The 27090-nt window shown below is 54.2% G+C and overlaps 1 protein-coding gene across 2 annotated transcripts; it reads right to left on the minus strand.

Annotated features, from left to right (window-relative positions):
- Positions 1–2033: 2033 nt before the first annotated feature.
- Positions 2034–22507, minus strand: LOC110475168 (1-phosphatidylinositol 4,5-bisphosphate phosphodiesterase gamma-1). Of its 2 annotated transcripts, none has more exons than XM_021539100.3 (32): positions 21771–22507; positions 15042–15191; positions 14838–14931; positions 14676–14723; positions 13884–13968; positions 13672–13752; positions 13545–13579; positions 13032–13104; positions 12842–12943; positions 12646–12764; positions 12484–12569; positions 12177–12297; positions 11298–11466; positions 10988–11107; positions 10702–10809; positions 10420–10607; positions 10030–10137; positions 9792–9911; positions 9351–9534; positions 9007–9084; positions 7717–7820; positions 7416–7512; positions 6501–6567; positions 6051–6214; positions 5839–5935; positions 5510–5734; positions 4688–4836; positions 4364–4478; positions 4094–4255; positions 3385–3473; positions 3100–3284; positions 2034–3019 (listed from the first exon to the last, which is right to left on the minus strand). In XM_021539100.3, exons 1-32 carry the CDS (start codon positions 21988–21990, stop codon positions 2968–2970), a joined length of 3795 nt encoding a protein of 1264 aa, XP_021394775.2. In that variant the 5' UTR covers positions 21991–22507; the 3' UTR covers positions 2034–2967. The 2 variants fall into 2 exon arrangements, with proteins under 2 accessions (XP_021394775.2, XP_021394774.2); XM_021539099.3 differs by having other exon boundaries at positions 10030–10230; positions 21771–22506.
- Positions 22508–27090: the final 4583 nt, after the last annotated feature.

Genomic DNA, 27090 nt, shown 5'->3' on the forward strand with positions numbered 1-27090 from the left:
GTGATTCCATGAACCCAAATCCCCTGGAATTTGCGGGTGTTTCCATGGTCCCAAAGCCTTATGGATCCAGGGTGTGTGTCCACATAGACCCAAATCCCACTGGATTCCCATGTGATTCCATGGACCCAAATCCCTTGGAATTCGCGGGTGTTTCCATGGTCCCAAAGCCCTGTGGATCCCTGAATCTGCATCCCCATGGACCCAAGTCCCTGTGTATCTGGGGTGTGTGTCCCCATGGACCCAAATCCCAGTGGATTAGTGTCTATCAAAATGGACCCAAATTCTAGTGGGTTCACATGTGATTCCATGGACCCAAATCCCTTGGAATTCGTGTGTGTTTCCATGGTCCCAAAGCCCTGTGGATCCCTGAATCTGCATCCCCATGGATCCAGGTCCCTGTGTATCTGGGGTGTGTCCCCATGGACCCAAGTCCCACTGGATTCACATGTGTTTCCATGGACCCAAACCCTATGGATCTGTGAATTTGTGTCCCCATGGACCTAAATCCCTATGGACTGGTGTGTATCATAATGGACCCAAATTGTAGTGGGTTCACATGTGATTCCATGAACTCAAATCCCTTGGAATTCCTGTGTGTTTCTACGATCCCAAGTCCCTGTGTATCCGGGGTGTGTGTCCCCATGGACCCAAATCCCTATGGATTAGTGTGTACCATAATGGACCTAAATTCCAGTGGGTTCACTGTGATTCCATGAACCCAAATCCCCTGGAATTTGCGGGTGTTTCCATGGTCCCAAAGCCTTATGGATCCAGGGCGTGTGTCCACATGGACCCAAATCCCACTGGATTCCCATGTGATTCCATGGACCCAAATCCCTTGGAATTTGCATGTGTTTCTACGATCCCAAAGCCCTATGGATCCCTGAATCTGCATCCCCATGGACCCAAGTCCCTGTGTATCCTGGGTGTGTGTCCCCATGGAACCAAATCCCAGTGGATTCACATGGGTTTCCATGAACCCAAATCCCTTGGAATTCACATGTGTTTCCATGGTCCCAAAGCCACATGGATCCTGGAGTGTGTGTCCCCGTGGACTTAAGTCTCCATGTATCTGGGGTGTGTCCCCATGGACCCAAATCCCACTGGATTCACGTGTGTTTCCATGGACCTAAACCCTATGGATCCATGAATTTGTGTCCCCATGGACCCAAATCCCTATGGATAAGTTGTATCATAACGGACCCAAATTCTTGTGGGTTCACATGTGTTTCTAATGTCCCAAATCTCTTGGAATTTGCATGTGTTTCTACGATCCAAAAGCCCTGTGGATCCCATGGACCCAAATCCCTATGGATTAGTGTGTATCATAATGGACCCAAATTGTATTGGTTTCACATGGATTTCCATGAACCCAATTCCCTTGGAATTCACATGTGTTTCCATGGTCCCAAAGCCCTATGGATCTGTGAATTTGTGCCCCCATGGACCCAAATCCCTATGGATTTGCTTGCGTACTAATGGACCCAAATCCCAATGGATTCACATGTTTTTCCATGAGCCCATGTCCCTGTATCCTTATAGATCCATGTATCTCCATGGTCCCAAATCCTTATGGATCCATGTCCGTGGGTGTCCCCATGGACCCAAGTCCTTGTGTCTCTATGGATCCATGTGTGTCCCCATGTCCTTATGTCCCTCTGGATCCACGTGTGTCTTCCCATGGACCTAAATCCCTATGGATCCATGAATTTGTGTCCCCATGGGCCCATGTCCCTATGGACCCATGTGTGTCCCCATGGCATGGCCCTGTGATCCCGCATCCCCATAGCTGGGTGTCCCCATGGCCCTGTGTCCCCACAACCTTGCACCCGTTGTCCGTGTGTCCCTCTGCCTTGTGTCCTTCCTGGGTGGCCCTGCACACCCCCAAGTGTCCCCACGGCTGCTGGGACAAGGGTGACACCCTGGATCTGGGACTCCCAAGCAACCTCCCCGGGGGACATCACCCACCCTGGGGACATGGAGGTGGCAGCACAGCAGGGAGGGGACACCAGGTCACAGCAGCGGGGTATAAATATTGGCTAAATAGATTTATTTTCATACAAAGAATACACAGGTCCCCCCTGCTGGGACACCCTGACCCTGGGGGACACCCCAAGATGTCCCCAGCCACCCCTGGGCTGGCCACCACCTCAGTTGGCTTTACTGGCAGGATCTGTCCCTATTCCCAGAGTTTGGTGACAACTCTGGGTCACCTTGGGGACATCCCTGTCCCCTCTGGGGCCACCCTGCTGCCTGTGTTTATCTGGTGCCTACTCAGGGCACCCTGGCACAGGCTTCTCCGCCTTGTGGGACAGCCCCAGACTTGGTCCCCTGCCCCCTTGGTCCCATGCTGGGACATGTCTGGACATTTTGGGGTCCCCCTTGTGCCCTAATACTGTGGCTGGTACAGACACTCCCTCCCCCCACGCCTTATGTACACGCTGGATAAAAGAAGAAAATACAGGTATTTATAGCGGGGGAGCAAAACGCCCCCCTAAGCCCCCCAGAAGTGTCCCCTGTGTCCCCATCCTGGTGCCTCACCACCAGCCAGTCCTGACACCTGTGCCCAGGATGGAGGTGGCTGGTCCTGCCCCATCCTGGGCCAGCTGGGCCCCTGTGCCTCAGTTTCCCCATCGGTCATGGGGTTGCCATGGGATGATGGGACATTGAGAATGTTGGGTGAGGAAGAGCCACTGAGGCCACCTCGTGGGGACAAGGATGCGGCCACGAGCCCCAGGGAAATGGGATGAAGCTGGAGGCACCTGGGATTAAAGTCAGAGTGTCCCACCTCCCACCTCACCCCTGTCACAGGCACAGACACCCAAGGTCCCCGTTCATCCCTGGATTTGTCACGCTGCTGTCACCCAGCCTTGGGCGTGGTGGGAGGTCCGGATGTGGCCACCCCACCTCCCTTTGTGGCAGGAGAGGAGGCGGCTGGGGGAGCTCCTCAGCTCGAGTCCCTCCAGCTCAGCTGCGCTTGGTGACCATCTGCCGGTCCCTCTTCTTCTTCTCCATCAACCTGGTGGAGAGCAGGGTGGTGGCCTTAGGGACCCTCCCCCAAGAGGCACCTCCCGAAGCCACAGGGAGGGGACAACTCACTTGCGGTTGCGGACTTCAGTGAGCTCCATGAGCCGCTCCTGGGCCGCCCGGAGCTCGTCCAGGCGCTGCTGGTAGCGGGAATCGCAGCCGTTGGTGCGCTCGTAGCTGGAGACCTGGCTGGAGAGCTCGCTGGCACGGTCCCGGAGCTGCTGGATGGATGAGTAGAGGTTCTCCTCATCTTCCTCCTGCTCCAAAACAAGCGTATGAGGCTGGTGTGGTGGGCAGGACACCCCACAGAGTTGGTTCCCCTTGTTCCAGGTTTCCCAAGCTGCCTGGGCCACCTGCCTTGGCGTTGATGATTTCGATGTGGATGAGGAGGGAGGCGAGCTCCAGGTCCTCAGTGTAGCTGTTCTTCAAAGGCACCGACCGGTAGCCTGGACACAACATCACAACATGAGCTCAGCACCGCAGCAGGGTCCGAGCCCCTCACCAAGGCCAGGACCCCAGGGAGATGATGATGATGATGATGATTGCAGGGGTTTGCACTAAAAGACCTTTAGAGGTCCCTTCCAACCCAAACCCTTCTATGAGTCCATGACTTAATGATGGAGGTCATGATGGTGGTGATGACAATGCAGGGGAGTTGGACTCAATGACTTTTAAAGGTCCTTTCCAACCCAAACCCTTCTGTGATTCCAAGATCTATGACGGAGATTATGAAGATGATGGTTGAAGAGGATTTGGACTGGATGACCTTTAAAAACCTCTTCCAACCCAAACCCTTCCATGATTCCATGACTCAGTGATGAAGATCACAATGATGACAATTGCAGGAGGGTTGCACTAGAAGATCTTTAAAGGTCCCTTCCAACCCAAACCCCTTTCATGACTCTGTGACTTAATCATGGACATCATGATGATGATAATGATGGAGATAATGATGATTGCTGGGGGGTTGGACAAGATGACTTTTAAAAGCCCCATCCAACCCAAACCCTTCTGTGATTCCATGACTATGATGGAGATGACGATGATGATGATGGAAAGACCATACCTGTTTTGAGGCCCTTGACAGGGAAGGTGGCTTGTGCCAGGAAGTTTGGGTCACTGAACATGTCCTCCTCATACACCACGAAGCGGAGGAAGGCAAACTCGGGGTTGTTGATGTCGAAGACGAACTGCTTGAAGAGCCAGACGGGGTTGAAGCCATTGTCAGCTGTGGGAGAGAGCACAAAACCCAGCCCCATCACCCACGTGTCCTCTCAAGAGGACTACGAAGGGCAGAGTCCCTAAGGGTGGGGACATCACCCGTGTGGTCTCTCACCTACGACATCCGTCTTGTTCTTGCTGTTGTCATACTCGGAGCCGCAAACCTCCACCTCCACGAAGGGGCACACGATGCTCCTCCCGTTCTTGGGCAGGTGCCGGGCACCGAGGATCTGTGGGAGTAAAGGGAAGAAGAAGATGGTGAGGTCTGGCCACACTGGATGAAGAAGACCATGACACCTCCCAAGAGTAACAAGCTCCATGGAACAAATACGTAGCTGGAAGAAGTAAAAACCACCCCTGGCTGACCCGAAAATAAGGAAGGAGTTCCCATCTTGGTGGTGACCACCTCAAGGTGGTCTTGCTGCCCTTGCACACTTGCCTGCAGCTGGACTGTGATGGGCTCCACAATCTTCAGGCTGTTCTTGTCGAAGGGGTCAAAGGTCTCGTCTCTCATGATGTCTGGCTGTAGGACGTAGCCGCTGCGGCCACCGAGCATGAAGAGCGCCTGGTTCAGCTGCATCGGTTTGTCTGTGGCCGTGGGACAGGGCAGATCTGAGCGTGGGGCTCTGGGACCTCCTCAAGGTCCTCGGTTGGAAGGTTCTATCCTGAAAACCCAACTAAGTGCCCCCAGCTGTGGTGGGAGGAGGGATGCAGCTGAATTTTGCATGAATCACCCAAGGATTGTATGGAGATATCCTCATTGGGATGAGGACAAAGACTTGAGAGCATCCAAACCACTCTTGTCCCCACCAGGATAAGGACAAAGGTTGGAGAGATCTTTCAAACCACCCACTGCATCCCCATCAGGATGAGACACAGGTTGGAGAGCATCCAAACCACCTCCTGTGTCTTCATCAGGATGAAGACAAAGCTTGGAGCGATCATCCAAACCACCTCCTGTGTCTCCATCAGGATGAAGACAAAGCTTGGAGAGATCATCCAAACCACCTCCTCTATCCCTATCAGGATGAGGACAAAGCTTGGAAAGATCATCTAAACCACCTCCTGTGTTCCCATCAGGATGAGGAAAAGGTTGAAGAGCGTCCAAACCACTTCTGTCCCCATGAGGATGGAGACAAAGGTTGGAGAGATCACCCAAACCAACTCCAACAAGACGACCCAGGGCAGAAGCATTGGGAATGGGAATTTTGAGACAACTTTCAGGGATGAGCCCAACAACAACCCCAGGAGCAGGATTTACCGGGCGTCTGGAAGTTGAGGGCCACGAGTTGGCTCCCACAGATCCACATGGGCAGTGGGTCGTAGTTGGAGGAGTCCAGGCGCTGTCCTTTGGGGTAGATGCGGCTCAGCTGCCGGCGGTTGTACTGCAGGAACTTCTTGCCCTTGCTGCGGTTGGCGTATTTCTCCGCCTTGGTCTCCGGGAAGGAGGACATGTCCCGGTAACAAGCCTTGTCCGTGCCAATCTCTGCAAGCACCAAGTGGCCATCAGGGAAGGAATGAGACCTGGATAGTTCTTCCCACTTGTCTCTTCCACACCTCACGCCTTTATCCCACTTCTCCAGGACTTACTGTCCTCATCGAACGGCACCGGCCGGCAATACACGACCAGCTCCGAGAGCTCCAGGGCGATCTTCTTCCTCCGCTCCATGATCTTCCCTTCCTGCATCTGCACCAGGAAAAACAGGAGCTGCGAGTCTTCCCCCAGACTCCTCCTTTGGAGATATTAGGAACAATCTCCAAGAGAAAGGGACCATCCAGCCCCATCCTCTGCATCCCCTCACCCTGGCGTCGGCGTTCTGCGTGGCCTCCCGGATCTTGGCCACCCACTCGCTGAGTTCCTCCTGCGTGTCTGCGGCCACGTCCAGTGACTGGGCTGCGTGGGACATCTGCTGGGAATGGATGGTGAAGACAAATGGTTTGGAGCTCCTCCCGTCTTTGGAGATAACTATAAGGACATCAGAGGGGGGCTTTACTCGAAGACATTCCCAACGGATGGCTCTGTGGAGCAAACGAAACCTCAGCGGTCCCGCTCCCGGGCCCCCACCAGCCCCTCCTGGCACCCCACCATCCATCAGGACCCTCCTCCTGTGAGGATCCCATTTTTTCCAATGTGTGGCTTCAGCTTTCCAAGCTGAAACATGCCCTTGGAATCAAGGGAAAATGTCCCCTGAATCATCTGGACATCCCAATTCCTCCAAATTCCCCCCAAATCCGTAAGTAGGGACACTCACCGACGTGGCAGGATGGGACATCGATGAAGCCCTTCAGGAAGGTCCCCAGGGGGCTGTTTTCTGATGACTGCAAGAGAAGAAGGAGGAGGTAAAATGGAGGAGGCCTGTGGGTTACAGGCAGCCACCACCCAACCCTCCGAGTTGGACAAATCTGAGGAAAAGAAGGGAAAAAACATCCAGGAGCATCACCCCAAGAGCTGGGCTGGTACAGGGCTGGGAGCAACCCCCAGATTCTGGATAAAGGTCTGGGTTGGAGCAGAACCAAGAGCATCCCCTGACCCTGTGGGACCAGGAGCATCCCCCAGATTCTTGATAAGGGTCTGGGCTGGCGCAAGGCTGGGAGTATCCTCGACTTTCCAGGAAAGGATCCAAGCTGGAGTGTGGCCAAGATTATCACCCAGCCTCCAGACAGAGATCAGGGCTGGAACAGGACTGGGAGCATCCTCCAGCTTCTAATAAATTATCTAAGTGGGACTAGGGCCAAGAACCTCCCTCAGCCTCCAGATAAGAATCTGGACTGGCGCAGGAGCACGAGCATCCCCCAGCTGGAGAGGACCAGGAGCATTCCTCAGCCACTGGATAAAGATCTGGTACAAGATAAAGAACTGGTACTGGATAAAGAGCTTGTACAAGACTTCCTGCAGCTTCCAGAAAATGGTCCAAGCTGGAGTGGGGCTGGGAGCATCCCACAGCCTCTGGATAAAGATATGGGCTGGAACAGAACCAGGAGCATTTCCCAGCTCCCAGAAATAGGTCCGAGTTGGAGTAGAATGTTCCCCAGCCTCTGGATAAGGGTCTAGGCTGGAGCAGGATCGTGAGGATCTCCCAGCCTCAGGATAAGGGTGTGAATTTGGCCAAGGCTCTTGGGAGCCTCCAGTGTCCTCACTCCCAGGATCCTGGGGAGGTGGCACTCACGGCCTCATCCTGCTCCTGCGCCTGGGTGCCGACGATCTCCTCCACGTAGTTGGCCGGGAACCAGAGCTGCTTCTTGCCCCCGTAGTCCCCTCGCCACCTGCAAGGGGTGAGAGGATCAAGGCGGGCGGACAGATTTTGGGGAGGGGGGGACAGGGGTGTCCCTGCTGCATGCGGTGCCAGGGGGTGGTTGGAGAAAGGGTGGGGGGACAAAGAAGGAGGCTGAGTTAAAACCCGCTGTGGGAACACCCGGGGTGTCCCCTCCATCTCCCGCCCATGGTGACACCCAAGTGACCGCCCTCACCAGCCGCCGTCCTGCTTGTCCACGTTGTGGATGATGGCCTGCTTGCAGAATGACAGCTCGTCCTCCCGCTGTGCTTTGTAGTCATACAGAGCCTTCACCGTGCACTGGGGACATCGGGAAGAGGGACACGTGTGTCACCCCTCCAGCACCTGGAGTCCCACTCAGCCCAGCCCCTCGAGCCACCATAGTGGAGTGTGGGGGATCCTGACCCCAAATCACGGCATCACAGAATGCTGAGGGGTTGGAACAGACCTTAAAGGTCATCACATTCCAACCCATCCCACCATGGGCAGAGACACTTCCCACTAGATCCTCCAAGCTCCGTCCAACCCTGCCTTGGGTACTTCCATGGATGGGGCATCCACAGCTTCTCTATTCTGGTGTCTCACCACCCTCACAGTAAAAAATTTTTTCCTAATATCTAACCTGAATTTCCTCCATTTTGCATCCATTACTCCTTGACCTATCTGCAGTTCCTGACAAAAAGTCCCTCTCCAGCTTCCAAATTGCTCACGGCATTGGGATGGGTTAGAGGGGGCAGGAGGGCTGGAGGTGCCTGTGGTCTTGCAAGATCACCACATTCAGAGCAGATCAGATCCCTTTTTTGGGAATTCCAATGGTTTCTCCTGGTGCACTGAAGGGTTAATTCTCTGATATTACCACATTCCTTGGAAAAACCCCCTCTGGGTTAAGTTTTCCTGTGTGTGGTCTCACCTTGCTTCAAAGGGACCATTAAGGCACCAGCAATGCTGGACCATGGGATTGTAGGATCACAGGAAAGGAACCTTAGGGCTCCAGTCCAGCCTCTTCCAGTGTCAACTCCAAGATATGTCCCGTTGCAAAAACGCCCAAGGGTGGAGATTGAGTCAACACCAAAAACAACCTAGTCCCAAAAACCTCTCAGGATGGAGACTGCACCACCTGGGAACTGACCCTGGACTTGCTTTTCAGGGGTTTCTGCTTTTCTAGGGGTTGTTTCAGCAAACAAAGCAATTTCCTTTCTGTTGGGGCAAACTTCTGCCAGGTCCCAGCTCCAGGCTGGGATCTTTCCAACCTTGTCTCCCACCACACTTTGACAATGCAGTCACTGGAGCTCCGACTGTCCCCAGGTGATGGTGATATTGGCTGGGTCCAGCTCCAGCATTACTTGAGGGTCAGAGAAATGGAGCACAACTCAACCATTTCCCTGGGAGGTGTGGATCAGGGGAGGGACCACCCAGGAACCCCAGCACTCAAATTGCCATATCCCACCACCCACCACCTCCCCAGGACACCAGCCTGGCTCCTTACCCTGGCCATTGGCATCTTGTTGGCCTCTACGTAGAAGTGGGGGGTCCGCACCTCATACAAGGCTCCGTAGTCCAGTTCCTGCAAGGAGAAATATCTGAGGGGGTCACCTGGGTGTGGGCAGGGACTATGAGGGGATGAGAGGTTGAGTGGGATCTAATATCCCCTTGGAAATTGTTGGAAAAGGGAATTATGGTGGAGTTTTAATGCTGGGTGGTGACAGTGGAACGAGCTTGGGCGGTTCTGGTTGGGCTCCAACCAAAATTCTGAAGATGCTGGAGCTGAGGATGGGGTTTGGTTGCCTTTGTCACAGAACCCCCACCGTCCCCACTGCTGGGAGAACTCACAGTGGTGCCCATCTTCTCCAGGGTCTCCTCGTTGATGGGGTAGCGCAGCTTCATCTTGCGGTACAGCGGGTGCTTCTCGTAGTAGCTGATGAGGTCCACGAGGCTCTCGAACTCGGCTGAGCTGCCCAGCATGAAGAGCCGCCCTTCCTGCTGGATGCGGCAGTGCTTGATCTTCCCCTCCGCCCTGGGGTCAGGAGAGACGGGAATGGGATGGGTGAGGGGTGGCCGAATCCTGGCTCCATGATGGAGATGGGTGGGAGGTGATGCTTGGGAATGCCACCAAAGGTGACCACCCCGAGGATGTCCTGGAGAGGGCTTCCCCTCCATGACACCATGACATCACAGCAAACCCCTGCCACCTAGCTCGGGGTCACAACAGACAAATTATCACAAATCCTCAGCTTGGCCAAGCCCAAGTGGCCTTGTGGTGGCCACACTCACCGGAAGGAGATGGCGTAGGAGTTGGGTTCGCTGCGCTTCCGCACCAGGAATGCTCCATCCCGCGGGACCCGCATCAGCATGTGCTCGGCCTGGAGACGCGTCAAGCTGGCATGGTACCACCTGCCCAGGGAGAACATGGGGACAGGGGGCTGGCATCGGCATCTCCACACCCTGCTGGGGCTGGAGGAGGCTGGTGGACCCTTGGGATCAAGGGGATGGGGATTGGATGGATCCTCACTCTTTGCTCTCGTGGGCGTTGGGCTGGGGGACGGGGTCGGTGAGGCGCATCTCAAACTCGTTGCAGCGCAGCGGCACCTCCCGGTAGTGGCAGATGAGGTTGTAGAGGCTGTCGAAGACCAGATTGTCCGTCAGGTAGAACTTGGTGGCCCCGGCCTCCTGCCGCGAGTGGATCCGGCAGTGCTGCACCCGGCTGGACCTCCTGCCATGAGGGTGGGAGAAAGCCAAGTCAATCTGGGTTCACATCTCCACCATCCCACACTTTGGGGTCTACGAGCTGCACAAAAACGTTGACATTTCCCCCAAAAAAGCCATTCCAGCTACCAAATCAGGCACTGACTGGAGGGTACCCGGGGAGGGTGGGATCCTGCCTCCCTGCTGGAGCTCCTACCAGAAGGAGAGGGTGTAGTCGCCCACGAAGGTCTCGCTCTCGCGCACCAGGAAGGTGCCGTCCTTGCCGCCCGTCTCGGTGCAGTACTCATGCAGCAGCTTCTCCGCAATCTGTCGCCCGTCCCGGCCACCCCCGAGCTTGCCGTGGAACCACTTCTCCGTGAAGTGCAGCTCGTTGTTGTTGAACTCCTGCAAGTTCATCCCAAAGTGGGTGCTGTCACCCTGTGACCCTCCCCACGGAGCTGTCACGTCACCCCATGGGCATGTCCTGCCCCTCACGCACCTCCTTCTGCTCCACCTCCTCTTCATCCTCGTTGAACTGGTAGCGGGATGTCTCCTCTGAGTAGTAAATCTTGTTGCTTGTCAGGACAAAATAATGAGGGCTCCAGGTCTGGGAAGGAGGAAGAGCATGGGTGGGGTGAGGAAGAGGATGACACAGAGGGATGGAGCTTTGGGATGGGGTTTTTAATCCCTTTCTTCCCCCTCGAAGCACTGCAGTGCTCTAGGAAAGCCCCTCCCAAACCCCAACGTCTGACAGGTCCCACTCAGCCCCTGAGGGCCTCCCTTACGTGGTCGATGGGGTCTTCAAGGTAGAGAATTCCATTCTTGATGGAGTTGCTGATGTCGTTCTCTGAGTAACTGGCAGTGGAGACCTCCTCGTACAGGTTCCCTTCGACCAGTTTCTTGTGCTGGGGGACACCCAAGGAGGGCAGCTCAGTGGTGGCCATGGCGTCCCTGTCACACTGACCTCCCAACCCTCAGGATCAACCTCCCACAGGTGCCTTCCCACCATCCCTTGTTCTCCTTGACCATCTCTTGGTGTAGAACCCAACACAATCTGTGTCCCTCCTGCAAAGAGGGGTTTTGCCTGCTCCACACCTTGATTAGGATTTTCTTCTTCAGCTGGGTGGGCGAGGGCAGCTCATCAGCGTTGATGTCCACTGGCTTGGTGAGGAGCATGTCTCCAAAAACCTTCTTGAAGTGGCAGGCCATGTTCCTCTGCTGGACGATGCTGCAGTGGTCTTCGATGGAGAGGATGATGGGGAACCTGGAGCAAGCAGGTGGGAAAGGTGGCATCAGATGAAGGTGAGGGAGAGGCTCCCAGAATTCAGAGCTCACTGGGTGTGTGAGTTCAGGGCATCCCTCTGGCTGCCCTGGAAGGTTTGGGACCCTGGCAGGGGATCAGGAACCCCCCTGGACAGAGCCCCCAGAGACACTGGCTGTGATCTCTGTCCATGGAAAAGAGTTTTCAACCTTACAGGATCAATTACAACCTCGGAGTGTTTGATATAAGTAATAATTAAGTGTGGCACAGGTGCAAAAGTAAAATTTTAGGATTCTAGATATGGGGTCCAAAGGGGACAAGATGGAAGAAATTGGGTGTGCCTTGTCCTTTTTCTCCTTCTTCATGCCCTCCATGTCTCACTGTGGTGTTGGCATTTTTCTGTTGGTTCAGGCTGGGGACACACTGTCCAACGTAGGTGACAGATATTGGCACGTTATTGTAAATGCAGCCCAGGGAGTTTCTGGTATTTAATGTTTGTCACATCCCACTGAGGGCAGAGCCCCACACGCTGCCCTGCAGGACAGAGCTGGGCAGGGCAGCAGAACATGTGAGAGATAAACAGAATAAACAACCTTGGAACCAGCACACACCAATTACGACTTCTTCTTTGGCTGTGGGGCTCAGAGACTTTCTACAATCTCAGAATCATCGAAATACCACAGATTCTGACAACTGGGAGAGCTGGGGCTTACTCAGAGGTGACGAAGGCGTGCTCCTTGATGGTGTGCAGCACATCCAGGAATTTGATCTTGGAGGTGAGCGTGTGGCCGTGGTAGATGATGGGGAGATCGTCCGGGCCATCCCAGCAATCCACTGAGAAGGAAAACACCTTGGTTAATTCATGTTTGCCACCAACTACGTGCTGGAGACCATTCTTTTGAGCACCCAAATGACAGGGAAAGACCCTCTGCCCTGTGCCATGGGAGGGGGGCAGGGAATGGTCTGTTTGATGGGACATGAGGGATTCCAGAATCCCCAAGAAGGGCTGGTGGGACTCACGCTCAATGCAGCGGCAGCCCATCCGCAGGCACCGGGCGTACGCCTCCAGGGAGGACTCACTGGAGAATTGGTCTCCTGTCAGGTACCTGCAGAAGAGAGACAAGGATGACGGGATGCTCCTGGATGTCCTTGAGGAACACCCGTGTAGGGAAAATTCCTTACGTGTTGTGGGATGAGGAGATCCAGTACTGGGACAAGGGGTGGTTCATCTCTTCAGGCACCACACGCTCGTACTTAGCATCCATCACCATGTTTTCCTTGGAGAAGAGGTATGTGAGGAACTGAGGGGGAGAAGCAGAGAGGTCAGAGCCTGATGCTGCCGGGGAGATCCCTGTGGGGATGGTGTGGGGCCACCCACCTCATCCAGCTGGAAGGAGGGATCCGACGCTTCGTTGGAGCTCTCCTTGAGGTAGGAGCACATGTAGTCCCGCACCACGCCCACGTCACTGGCCCAGGATTCCTGGGACACAAACATGGCTGTTGTTAGGGGGGAACTGGAGCATCCCACGTGGATTCCTTAGGCTGCCGAGTTCTCAGGGAAACCCCACCTTCTGGTCATGCAGCAGGAACTTCTGGAAGTCGTAGAGGGACACTTGGCACAGCTCAGGGCGGTCCACATTCCTGGGACAAGGAGCAGCCACCGTGAGGAGCAGAAGGAATTGGGATAGATCCCATGGCAATCTGCTGCACAGCCTCCCCATGACCCCCATTCCCACCAGTCCCTCCACCCTGTGACTGGGAGAGGCCGGGCACCAGCCGGAATGTGCAGCTTTGTCCAAGGATATTGGGAGGAGGGCAGGGTGATGTGTCCCTACATCCCTGGCAGCTGCTCCATCTCCCATCCCTGCTCACCCCTTCTCCCATTCCTGCTCCTATCTTTGCTTCCATCCCAGCTCCCATCATTGCTCCCATCTCTTCTCCCATCCCTCCTCCCAATCCTGCTCCCATCCCCTCTCCCATTCCCACTCCTATTCCCTGCTCTGCCCCACAGCCTGGCTGTATTTTCCACTCTACGGATCCAACTCGTGGAATATTGATTAGGATGGGATCTGGGAACTCACCGCAAGGGGAAGGAGAGCTCCAGCTGCTCAATGACCTGGAAGGCAGAGAAGAGGTCCAGGTTTTGCTGGAGGGGGAACACATCCCACCAGGATGGGGACATGTGGGAGTCCAAACCATGGGTCTTACCGACTTCTGGGCATCAAACATCAGGTTTTTGTAGAACTGGATGAAGTGGGAGAAAGTCATCTCATTCCTGGCTTCCACTTCCTGCGGGAGACGGGGCTGGATGAGAGCGGGGCCACTCCCATCGGAACCAGGGACACCACGGTGGCCCCAGCCCATGTGGGGTGGGTTGAAGAGCATCTCCCTCATAGCTGGGGTGTCCAGAGGGTCCTTACCACGAGTTTATCCCGCAGGAATCTCATGTTGGGAACGCGGTAGTTGACCTGGGGCAGCATCGCCTTCAGGTCCTTCACTGTGATGCTGCCAGAGGGAAAACCGGAGTCAGGGCACTGCCAGATCCCTGGATGAGTCCCAGCTCCCAACACCAAGTGTCCCACTCCAAATCCTGGTGCCTGGCAAAGGGATCCTACCCTCCTGGCCTGTGGATCCCAGGGAAATTGTGGATGTCTCATTCTGGGAGGTGTCCAAGGCCAGGTTGGATCGGGACATGGAGCCACGTGGTCTAGTGGAAGGTGGAACTAGATGATTTCTAATGTCCTTTCCAACCCAAACCATTCCATGATTCCATGTTTCTGATTAATTACGTGGTGTCTGGCACGAGTGTGAGCAGAGGGACAAGGAGAGGAAGTGCATCCAAGAACCAACTGGGCACTCTTAACACATCATCCTACTTGGAGACGATGCCCATTCCCGTAATAATTTTAGTCCAAATTCCCTTGGTTTTGGGTTTTCCTGTCTTGGGAAGATAATTATGGGCTGGACAAATGCCCTGGCCCCTCTGGCACTGGTGAAAAGGTGGCACTGGGGATGATTCCCAGTGGTCCTCACAGTCACAAAGCTGTGACCTGCACACAATCTCTGATTCTTGGTGCCTCCAAGCATCCCAAAAACCCTGATGCTCCCTTGTCCCACAAACCTCACCCCCAGCCTGGTTCAACCTCCAGATTTGGGATGCAACAGGGGGAATGTGGGTCTGTCCATCTGAACCCCCCATACTGGTGGCTCACCTGCCTTCCCTGGCCCGGTCCATCCCATCAAACTGCTTCCGTAGCCACCTGGGAAGAAAAGGATGGACAGACAGTGCTCAATCCCAAAGAGGACCAAACCCAGGGCAGTTTTTCTTCCCAAAAACAGGGACCAGGACATGGGATCTGCTGGTCCTTCCTCACCTCTCAATCTGCAGTGGGGTCTGGGCTCTCTGGGTGTCAGCCACCAGCCAGTTGAGCCCCGTTATCCAAAGGTTGATGTCCTCCTCGCAGAAGGCTGTTGGAGGAAGAGGAGGGAGATGAGGTTGGGATGGGGATGATGGGATGTTGGGAAGGGGGTGGGACTCCCAAGGATGGACACAGGGAATGGGGAGGGACCCAACGCACCGGCCACGCTGAGCGTCCGCAGCCTGAAGTCCATCCCGTAGAGGATGATGAAGCACATGGTGAAGTCCAGCTTGCGAGCGTCCTCGGGGTAGCGCTCGAAATCCCGGGAATTCTTCCCCAGGCGGATCTCCTTGATCTCCCGAATGTCGACTGTGGGGAGAGAGGAACATGAAAGTGTCCCCTGCCACCACAGCCTCATGTGAGTGGTTCAGGGAAGTGGGAATTCCAGGAGAACATGCGTCCTCTCTGGAGAACCTCATTCCCAGGATGGGATACCCTCAGGAGCATGTGATGGAATTATGGGCGCTGTGGCCACGTGTCTTCAAGGGTGACATGTCCCCAGTGTCCTCCAGTGATGTGTGATGGCACCATGGGAATGGAGCATCCATTCAGGGATTTGTGTCCCCAGGATGGGATGTCCCTGTGGCACTGCCCGTTGGAGTGGGATGGCACCAGGATGACACCGCCACGTGTCCTCCAGGGATCTGTGTCCCAGGATGTCCCCAGGACAGGGTATCCTAGGATGTCTCCAGGACGGGGTGTCCCTGCAGTGCTGCTGCAGCTGAGTGCACCACCATGGATGTCATAGCCACGTGTCCTCCAGGGAATTGTGTCCCCAGGATGGGATGTCTCCATGGCACTGCCCGTTGGAGTGGGATGGCACCAGGGTGCCACGGCCTTGTGTCCTCCAGGGATCTGTGTCCCAGGATGTCCCCAGGATGGGGTGTCGCAGGATGTCCCCAGGATGAGGTCCCTGCAGTGCTGCCACAGCTGTGTCAGAGGACCAGGATGACACAGCCACGTGTTCTCCAGGGATCTGTGTCCCAGGATGTCCCCAGGACGGGATATCCCAGGATGTCCCCAGGATGAGGTCCCTGCAGTGCTGCCACAGCTGTGTCAGAGGACCAGGATGACACAGCCACGTGTCCTCCAGGGATCTGTGTCCCAGGATGTCCCCAGGATGAGGTCCCTGCAGCTGAGTGACAGCACCACGGATGCCACGGAAAAGTCTCACCCAGGGATCCGTGTCCCAAGGACAGGGTGTCCCTGCAGCCCTGCCTCCATGTGCCTGATGGCCCCCATCCCTGTGTGTCCTCCAGGAGCTCGTGTGCCCAGGACGTGGCCTCCCGACAGCGCTGCCCACTCTTTTCCCAGCTCTGTGGCTGCCACGCATCCTCCAGGCTCATCCCAACCAGCAAATCTCCAGCCACCTTTCCTCCCCATGCCAGACCCTGCTCTGGGATAGGCTGAGCTCGTGTTTTCCTTGGAGAACTCTTCCCAAAAGTGGCAATTTGGAGCCCCAGCAGCTGGGACCGCAGGGCGTTGCTTTCCTGCTGCTCTGCTCCCTCATTATCCCGCTAAATAAAGCTCCAACGGCGGCGGCAGGGCCGGGTTTCCGGACCACGCTCTTCCTCAGTGCTACTCCACCAAGGGACATTTCCAGTTTTCCCAGTGGACACATCCCACTGGGAGCAAGAATAATAACATCGTAATAGGAACAACACACTGAATTGTTCTCGATCCCACAACCATCACCCCCTGGGGCAGGTTTGTCCTCTGGGAACGAGCCACCGACACCAGAAAGGGCTTTGTGTGAGCCAGGGCGGCCGGAGCACCTCGCCAGGGGTATTGTCCTGCCGAGGAAATGGGTCATTTCCCGGAGAATTTCCAGCCCGGCTGCGTTTCCGATGTGGTGGTGGGGAAGGCTGCAGACGTGCCTTGGTGGAAACCCTCGGCCGAATCCAAAGGGGAAAGAAAAGCTGAATGCAGGGAGGAATAAGGGATGGGGGAGGAATTAGGCTGATGAAGCAAGAAAAGAGGGGAAAGAACAGTTTTTCTTGGCGGAAAAGCTCCAGCAAACAGTGGAGGCTTTATCCAGCCTTCTTTTGCTGGATGACCTCAAGCCAAATTTCACGGATCAGGCTGGGATTTTAGCACAAGTGACACAAGTTCTCAAGGAAAGAAACTCCGTTGTCACTGCACCGCTCTTGTGGCTCGGAGCAAAGTCTCTTCCATAAGAACAGGCAGATTTTCGGGATAAAAATGGGTTTATAGGTTAAAAAAGCAGCCACTCGAGCCCAAACCTGCCCATCCACAGGGTGCCAGGGAGTGGTGAGAAGCCAGTGGCTACCAGGGCTTTGCGAACAAGTTCCTGCTATTCCTTGAATTTAACTCCTCCAGGATCTGGCCTTGGATTTAACTCCTCCAGGATTCCTTAGATTTAACTCCTTGGACTTAACTCCTTGGATTTAACTCCTCCAGGATCTGGCCTTGCACCCGAACTCTGGGAGCTGTTCCTAATTCCAGGAATGGTTTGTGTTGGAAGAAACCTTAAAGCTCATCACATTCCAAGCCTTGCCATAGGTATGGACACCTTCCACTATCCCGGGTTGTTCCAATCCCATCCAACCTGGCCTTGGACACTTCCAAGGGATCCAGGAGCAGCCACAGCTTCTCTGAGCAACCTGTGCCAGGGCCTCAGCACCCTCACAGGGAGGAATTTCTTCCCAATATCCCGTCTAACTCTGCCCCTCTGGCAGTGGGAAGCCATTCCCTGTGTCCTGTCTCTCCATCCCTTTGTCCAAATTCCCTCTCCAGCTCTCCTGGAGCCCCTTCAGGCACTGGAAGGGGCTCTGAGCTCTCCCTGAAGTCTTCCCTTCTCCAGGCTGGACATTCCCAGCTCTCCCAGCCTGGCTCCAGAGCAGAGGGGCTCCAGCCCTTGGAGCACCTCACCTGAGCAGGTGAGACCCAAATTCTCCCTTTTTCCTGCTGCCAGGAAAATGGCAAAAATGATGAACTGAGGACATGGGGAATTTCTGGGCTGCCAGCAGCAATTTTTCATCCACCAACACCCCGAAATCCTTCTCCCCCAGGGCAAACAGCCCATTCCCATGGAAAACCAGGGGAAAAGGGAGCACAATGCACCCGAGCAGCAGCTTCCTGGAAACCACATCTGCAGCGGATTTGCCTCGATCCTGTCAGAACTCTGTCTCCAAACTCCTCCCCGCATTGTCTCCATTGTCCTGGGAGATTAAAACACTCTGGAAGTCAGTTCCAGCTGCGAAAATCCCTTTTCTTTTCTAATGCAAAGCGAGCAGCGTGGTGAAAAAAAAAAAAAAACAAAAAAAAAAACCCTTGGAATGGTGGGGAAGACTATGGAGGAGCAGGCTCTGCCCCGTGGGATTTTAGGGATGCTGAGAGCCTGGGAGATTTTTTTCAGGCACTAGGAGGGGAGCAAAGGGGTGGAGGGAATGGTTGTGTTGGGAATTCCTGCTGGCCTGGGCACCTGGGTCATCCTTTCTTGAAGGATGTGGCAGCTCAGACCCTCCTGGACAGGGGAAATTGGAAGACCATATCCTGCCAGGATCCTGTGGTGCGGTTTAAAACCTGGAATAAAATATTTCCTCCTTGTCCAACAGTGATAAATCCCAACTGGATTTTCTCCTCCCCAAAAAAATTCCTAATTCTAGTTCTTTGCCATTAACAAGGCTGGAGGTGTTGTCAAACCACCTCTCCAAAATCCTCTTGGATTTTTCATGCTGCCTTCACTCCTCTCTTTAATTCTTGTAAAGATCCTTTTTTGGGGGCTGTTTTCCACCAGATTCCTTGTGCTGGGAACTGGGGTCTTCTGAGGGCGACGAGCTGGAAGCCCTCCAGGACGAGGTTAATTTTGGAGGCGGTGTTCCAGACATTCCCAGGCATGGACAGGATCCCAGGCATGGACACACGTGTCCAGAGGCTGCTTAACCAAGCGTGTAATTATCCTGGGGGTCCTGGGGAGAGCCAGGATCCGTGTCCTGGCCCTGACAATCCCTAACAGAGACATCAGCACTTCCCACTAATCCCTCTCCAAGAAGGATGCTGGCTTGAAGTGGGGGGGATTTAAAATGCTCCAGGGCAGGCGTGAGATCTGAGAGATCCCGGTACTTCCATAAAATCCCAGAGGGTGGGAAGAGAGGGATGGACCAGGGAGTTAGGATGCTCCAGCCCAGCACCAGGATGGGGATTTCTCCCACTCTAGACTTGGAAAAGTGAATGGTGGGACAACATGGCAGGATTGCATATTTACAGAAGGGTTTTCATCCTTTTCTCATCCTTTTTTCATCCTTTTTTCATCCTTCTGGATGACCTTGGAGGATGCCTATTCATTCCCATAAAGATTGAGCTGTTGTATGGGAAAAGACAGATCCTAAGGCTCCACAGGGGAAACTGAGGCACAGCATCTGAGCAACCTGAGATCCTGACCTGGCAGCTCACACTGCTTCCAAAAAAAACCAAGGAGCTGGAAATGCATTATTTCCATGACTGGATAACAAGTTATTCCCCATGAGGACCTAAAATACCTCTCCAAAACTGGGCGCCCTTGGTCCCATCACCTTCTGCTCCCACAGATCTGCTCCTGTATCCAGAAGGTCCAGACAAGCACGGATCCTGTGCTCAGCTCTGAGTGCCACCCTCCTTTTCCTGGCTCAAAGCTGGAATTCCACCTGGGGATCAGCACCTCCAAGCAGGAGCTGAAGTTTCCTGGGGATTTTGCTGGATCTTGCACAGAATCAGCAGTGGGTGGTGATTTTTTGGGGAGTGGGGGGGGGTCATTGGTGATTTTGGAGGAGCCTCTCCAGGTAAAAGGAACCTCCCAAACCTCTGGGTTGGGTTTTGCCATCACCCAGGTGAGGTGATATCCCAAAACCGAGCTCCTTCCCTGCACAGGGATGTGGGATGAGGTGATGGTGTAGCTCCATGGCACCCCAATCCCAGCTTCCACCAACTGGATTATTTTAGCCCAATTAAACCTTTGAGGTAATGAGCACCAAGACACGGAGCCAACAACCTCCTAACCACCGGTGAATCCACATGGAAGGGTGATTTTTACGGATGCTCCAGCGGGGTTTTGGGGTTAAAAAAGCACCATGAGCAGGAGCAGGGATGGTCATTCTTTTCTTGCCAGGGAGGATATAAATCCCCAGGGATTAATTTCATATCATATATTTCATATATATATCCCCAGGGATATATTTCAGTCCCAGGGATGAAACAGAAGCAGCTTGATCCCACAGAACAACTTCCAAGATGGGATGGAGGGAGGTGAGGGAGGCTCAGCCTGGCAGCTCCTGGTTTTATGGGAATCACCCCGTGGCCAGGCACCCTGACAAGGTAGGACATTCCCCAGGGGTGAACATCCCACCGTGGTAGGACATTCCACACGGGAGAACATCCCCCTGTGGCCAGCAATTCCACCACCAGCCACCCCACCATGGTAGAACACCCCACCACACCCAGGCACCCCACAAATGGTCACCCCACCATGGAAGGACACCCCACCAAGACCAAGCACCCCACAACCAGTTCCCCCACCACGGAAGGACATCCCACCACAGACAGGAGCCCCACAGTCACCCCAGCACAGTGGAACCTCCTGCCATGGCCACAAACCCCACCGGCAGTCTCCCCGTGGTAGGACATCCCAACACAACCGGGAATCCCAAAACCAGTTACCCCACCACCGTAGGACACCCCAACACAGCCAGGCACCCCACAAACAGTTACCCCATCATGGCTGGGAAGCCCAGCATGCCCAGAAACCACCCCAGCCAGTCACCCCACCACTGTAGGACACCCCAACAGACCCTACAATCAATTACCCCACCACTGTAGGACATCCCACAAAACCCTGGCACCCCAACACATCCAGGCACCCCACAATCAGTCCCCCCACTATAGTAGGACATCTCAACACATCCAAACACCCCACACCCTCTCACCCCACTAGCAGGAGACCCCAACACACCCAGAACACCTCCAGCCAGTCACCCCAACACATCCAGGCACCCCACAACCAGTTCCCCCACCACTGTAGGACACCCAAGCAGACCCAGGCACCCCATAACCAATTACCCCACCACTGTAAGACATCCCACAAAACCCAGGCACCCCAACACATCCAGGCACCCCACAATCAGTCCCCCCACCAGTGTAGGACACCCAAGCAGACCCAGGCACCCCATAACCAATTACCCCACCACTGTAAGACATCCCACAAAAACCAGGCACCCCAACATATCCAGGTACCCCAACACATCCAGGCACCCCACAATCAGCCCCATCACTACATTAGGACATCTCAAGACATCCAGGCACCCCACAATCAGTCCTCCCACTATAGTAGGACATCTCAACACATCCAGGCACCCCACAACCTCTCACCCCACTAGCAGGAGACTCCAACACGCCCAGAACACCTCCAGCCAGTCACCCCAACACATCCAGGCACCCCACAACCAGTTCCCCCACCACTGTAGGACACCCAAGCAGATCCAGGCACCCCATAACCAATTACCCCACCACTGTAAGACATCCCAAAAAACCCAGGCACCCCAACACATCCAGGCACCCCACAATCAGTCCCCCCACCAGTGTAGGACATCCCAACACATCCAGGCACCCCTCAATCAGTCCCCCCACTACAGCAGGACATCTCAACACATCCAAACACCCCATAACCTCTCACCCCACTATCGGGAGACCCCAACACGCCCAGAACACCCCCAGCCAGTCACCCCAATACAGCTCAGCGCCCCACCAGCACATCCCCAGCCCCCCAACACCGCCGCCACTGATACTGCCCAATTCTCCCTGTCCCCCCCAATCTTCCCTATCCCCCCCAATCTTCCCTATCTCCCCCGATCCTCACTGTCCCCCCACACCCTCCCTGTCCCCCCCGATACTCACTGTCCCCCTCCACCTTCTCGGGCGTGCGGCTCCAGATGATCTGGCGCGTCTCCAGCTTCACCTGGAAGGTTCTTCTCTCCGGCCTCTGCGATTTCTTCTGGTAGAACAAGGTGAGGACGGTTCCCATCTCCAGGCAGCGCAGGATCCTGCCCATGTCCCCCGGCTCCATCCTGGTGTCCTCCAAGAAGCCATTGACGCTGTTGAGCCTGGCCATGGACATCTTCTTCAGCGCTCGGCCATCGCCCGGCGGAGCCGCACAGCCGCCGGGGTTGTCTCATGCAGGAGAGGACGGAACCGAAGGGGATTTTCTGGGATCGCCCCGGTTTCCTCTGCGGACGAGCGGAGAGCGGGCAGGACACGGCAGCGGGGAGGAAAAGGCCGGGCTGGAGGCGCCGTGACCTTCGTGTCACCAGGGCTGGATCCGGACCTGGCATCCAGCGCTGATGGGAGAAGACAACGCCGGCCCCGCTGGCGGATGAGGTTTTTTTGGGATGTGGTGGGGAAGGGAAAAATCCAGCTCTTCTTCCCCCCCACCACCCCCCCCCCCAAAAAAAAAAAAAAAAAGCGGTAAAAAAATAGAATAATAATAAAAAAAATAAATGGCACCCCAAAAGTGATGGTGATGAGGTGGCAAAAAAAAAATCCTCCCCCCAGCCCGGCCTCCGGGCCAAGCGGGGTTGTTGTTGGGAATGGGGTGTGGAGAGGTGTTTTTTGGGATGTGGGATGCGGGGTTGGGGTGGTTGGTGGTGGGTGGGGAGGTGGGATTTTGGGGGGTGGGGTGGGGGGGGAAGGGGAGGGGGGTTCCCACCGCCCGCCCGTCCGCCGCCCCCTTTTTATTTTATTTTTTTTTGTTTTTTTTTTTCCCCTCCTCTCTCCTGCTGCTCCTTAATTTCGGGCTGATGAAATGGACGCCCGGAGGAAACTGCAATCACACATGGCCGGAAAGAGATCAGAAAGGAATTTAAAAAAAAAAAAAAAAAAAAAAAAAAGATCTTGGAGAAAGGAAAATGCGAGCCGGGGGAGGGGGGGGGGGAGGTGGGTGTGTGTATGTGTGGAAAAGATGGCTGAGGGTGACATCTAGAGGAATTCCAGATGGGAATCGCATTTGGGGGTTGGAGGGTATCCCAGCAGCTGGGTGGAAAAGTGTTTTGGGTTTTTTTGGTGTTGTTTTTTTTTTTTTTTTTTGTTTTTTTTTTTTTTTTTTTGTGGGTTTTGGGTTTTTTTTTGGGGGGGGGAGGTTTTTTGGGGTTGTTTTTTTTTGTTTTGTTTTGTTTTGATGTTTTTTTTTTTTATAGGGGAAAAACGGGATAAAGAAAAGCAGCTGCCGTGGGTTTAGTTCCTGGCTGTTCCTGTCGTGACACTGAGCTGGGAATGAAGTCCCAGGAGTGATCGGGATTGGAGTCACTTCTGTCATGAATTTTGTCCAGCCTCAGCTCGCTGGGAAGTGCAGAGTGGGGTAGGAACATCTGGAGACAGGGGGGAAGGCAGCAGGGCACAGGGATTGGTGTCCCAGCCCGTTTTGTCCCTTCGGTGGATTTTGGGTGGGAAAAGAGCAGCTGCTGCTCTGGGAATTGTGCAGGGATTTGGGGGAGGCAGGGTAGGCAGATTTCTTCCTGGCTCCACGCTTTGGGAATTTGGACCAGGAGGGGATTTTGTGGTGCTGGGGAATATTTGGATGGATGCTACAGGAGAAGCTGATCCAGTGGTGGATGCTCAAGAACTTGGGGATCCCGGAGATGGAGGTTCAGGAATCCAGAGATCCAGGCTGATCCCACAGTGTGGGCAGGAGGAAAAGAGGGAATTCTCCCCTCTGCCCTGCTCTGGTGAGATCCCACCTGTAGAGCTTCCTCCAGCTCTGGAGTCCAACATCAGGAGGATGTGGAGCTGCTGGAGCAATTCCAGAGGAGGCCATGGAGATGCTCCAAGGGCTGGAGCCCCTCTGCTCTGGAGCCAGGCTGGGAGAGCTGGGAATGTCCAGCCTGGAGAAGGAAAGGATCCAGGGAGATCTCAAAACCCCTTCCAGTGCCTGAAGGGGCTCCAGGAGAGCTAGAGAGGGAATTTGGGACAAGGGATGGAGGGACAGGACACAGGGAATGGCTTCCCACTGCCAGAGGGCAGGGATGGATGGGATATTGGGAAGGAATTCCTCCCTGTGAGGGTGATGAGGTGCTGGAATGGAATTCCCAGAGTAGCTGTAACTGCTCCTGGATCCCTGGAAGTGTCCAAGGCCAGTTTAGGTGGGGCTTGGAGCAACCTGGGATAGTGGAAGGTGTCCCTGCCTGTGGCAGGGGTTTGGAGCTGGATGCCCTTCGAAAATCCCTTCCAATCCAAATTGTTTTGTGATTCCATGACTCCAGCGGGGCCGGACGGCCATGGAGCAGGTTTGCACCGCCTGGCAGTGCCTCGGTGAGGACTGGGATATTTAGGATTTTACCCCCATGAGGGTTGGAGTTACAGAGAAAGATCTCCATCTTTCCACTGGCTGCCTGCAAATCCCCACTTTCCCAAAGGATTTATACAGGGTGGAAAGGAGATCGTGACGGGATTTTATTTGCCTTGCTTTATCCATGAATTAACTTCTGTTTCCCCCCCCACAGTTCTCTGGAGCAGAATAAGCTTTTGTTCAGGGCAATAAGCTGCTTGTGTTTATGTTTTCCATTTCCAGGCAAATCCCATTTCAGAGCCTCCTGAACACCGGGCTGGGAACTGAACATCCCGACCGGAGCGAGCTGCGCTGGATGGAGGATCAGAATAGAAGATTGTTTTTCCACATGGGGCTGAGCAGCCGGGGTTTGGCTTCTGATGTCCATCCAAAGCACGTGGGTGGAGAAGGAATGCTCTGTTTTCAGTCAGCAATGGAATCACTGGATTAATTTTAGCCTCTCTGGAGCAAAGCTTGAAGAAAGGAGTTCCAGAGCAAAGCCCCCTACGGAGGCTGGAAGGGGCAGAGGAGCTGGAGTCTCCATGTGGCCCCCAGGAATAGTGGTGTGCCCCCAGACTGGTGCTGCTGAGCACCCAAAATTCATGGATCTTCTTAAAAACCTGGATGTGATTCATCTGTGCAGGTCAGGGGAAGCACTGGGACAAAGCTGAATTCCCTCTGTGACTTTCGGATGTGCATCGACCTCTGTTTTGCTGAGTGGTGCGGCCCACAGGACTCCAGAGATCCAGCTGGGAGAGGAATCAAGTTAAAAAAAAAAAAAAGCAAAAAACCAAAAAGGTCTCAAAAATTCACCCCCTTCATCCTGAACATCCTTCCCTCTCATCCAGGTCTTGCAAAGGAATGTCGGATGCTGCTTTCCCCTCAGCTTTTCCAGCAAAAGCCACGGCTCAGATCGTCAGGAAGTTTGTTTCCCCTCTCTTTGGTGCTTTGGTGAAATTTCCTGAATCCAAAAGGATTTGCAATTTTTTTTTTTTTTTTTTTTTTTTTTTTTTTTTTTTTTGACAGGAACACTGGAGCGGCAGGTCCCGCAAGGTGGGAATTTTGCAAGGGCAGCTTTAAATTGGGATAGAAGCAGATCCCTGGATGGCCTCACGCTCCTGGAAGAGCTCTGCTGGACATCCAAGCCATATTCCCAATCCAAATATTTACAACTGGCAGTGTATGGATTTCTTTCTCAACCTTTCCAAGCAAGGAAAGTCCAAGGCCCAAGCGGTCGTGGAGCAAAGTCCTCTCCCCTTCACAGCTGAGGCTGGATCAATATGGGTGTTTTCACATGAACAAATATTTTTGGGAATTCTGCCACGGTTTCCTGGTGGATTGATTCTATCCCTTGGAACTGGCAAGGGAAAAGCCACATTTCCATTGCCAGGATATGGTGGAGTCATGTCAGAATCGTGGAATGGCCTGGGTTGGAAGGGACCCTCAAATTCATCCAGTTCCACCCCCTGACGTGGGCAGGGACACCTTCCACTGTCCCAGGTTGCTCCAAGCCCTGTCCAACCTGGCCTTGGACACTGCCAGGGATCCAGGAGCAGCTACAGCCTCTCTGGGAATTCCATTCCAGCACCTCAGCACCCTCACAGGGAGGAATTTCTTCCCAAATCCCATCCATCCCTGCCCTCTGGCAGTGGGAAGCCATTCCCTGTGTCCTGTCCCTCTACCCCTTTTCCCAAATTCCCTCTCCAGCTCTCCTGGAGCTCCTTCAGGCACTGGAAGGGCTCTGAGGTCTCCCTGGATCCTTCTCTTCTCCAGGCTGGACATTCCCAGCTCTCCCAGCCTGGCTCCAGCCCTTGGAGCATTTCCATGGCTTCCTCTAGATCTGCTTCAGCATCTCCATGTCCTTCTGCTGTTGGGGATCCCAGAGCTGGGTCCTGTAAAGGAAACTCATTTTGCTGTGGGATCTCACAGCCCCCATGATCCCATTCCCAGAGTACCAGAGGATTTAGGACATTTTTGGGTTAAATGATTTGTAGCTGAGGTTTTTGATCCATGGTTTTTCCTTCTGCCTCCATGGAATTGCCAAATGAGCCATCCTGAATTCAGTGGGTGAGCACAGAAGAGAAAGAAGAGGATTTGCTCTCCATCCCCGCTTGAAATACCTTGGAAAATAATTCCTACTGGGAATGACAATGACGTGGAAGCACAGAGATCGCCCCTCTGGTTTCTCCCTTTCCCAAACACGTGGATTCAGGTCCGTGTGCAGCTCCTGCCCTGGCAGTGCCACCAGAGGCAAGAGCCATCCCCAAAAACCAGACCAAACAAAAAACCAACACCCACTCGATAAATGACAGCAGCTTTTCCTTTAGGATCCTGCAGCCTTTTCTTCTCCCATTCCTGACATTTTCCTCTCTGTTTTCCAACTAACCCAGAAGAAATCTCTTTCCCTTGAGCCCTGCTCTGGAGTCTTGCTGTTATCAGCAAAAAAATGTGAGTTGAGTGTTTGTTTGCCCTTGGGAAGCACACTTTTTTTTCCCCTCATTGGAGTTAAAATAGGAGAAACATTTTGGAGAAGAAGCAGATTTCTTCAGTGGTAAATAACTGCTGAGTTCCTCTCGGAGCTGGGGCTGTGTCCATGGATTTCTGTAGGAATGGGAAGAAGGGTTTTTAGTAGGGCCTGGAGTGACAGGGTGAGGGGAGATGGATTTAAACAGAAAGGGGAGAGCTTTAGGCTGGAGAAAAAGAAGGAATTTTTCACTATGAGGATGGTGAGATGCTGGTTTGGGCTGCTCAGGGAAGTTGTGGATGTCCCATCCCTGGAAATGTTGAGAAGAAAAAAAGGGGAGAAGGGGAAGGAGAAGGAGACAAAGAAAAAGAGAAGGAGAAGGAGGGTGGGGAGGAAGAGGAGGAGAGAAAAATGAGAAGGAGAAATAAAAAGGA

Source organism: Lonchura striata, chromosome 1, assembly GCF_046129695.1.
Source record: "Lonchura striata isolate bLonStr1 chromosome 1, bLonStr1.mat, whole genome shotgun sequence".
NCBI classification, from domain to species: Eukaryota; Metazoa; Chordata; class Aves; order Passeriformes; family Estrildidae; genus Lonchura; species Lonchura striata.

Bases quoted from the DNA above. Each gene is read 5' to 3' on its own strand.
- LOC110475168 (XM_021539099.3), bottom strand. From the start codon at position 21,990: ATGTCCATGGCCAGGCTCAACAGCGTCAATGGCTTCTTGGAGGACACC. The intron at 11,467-12,176 runs GTAAGCCCCAGC...TGCTTGCTCCAG, and splicing joins CACGCCTTCGTCACCTCTGA to GTTCCCCATCATCCTCTCCA. The intron at 4,837-5,509 runs GTAAATCCTGCT...CCACGGCCACAG, and splicing joins CCTCAACTTCCAGACGCCCG to ACAAACCGATGCAGCTGAAC.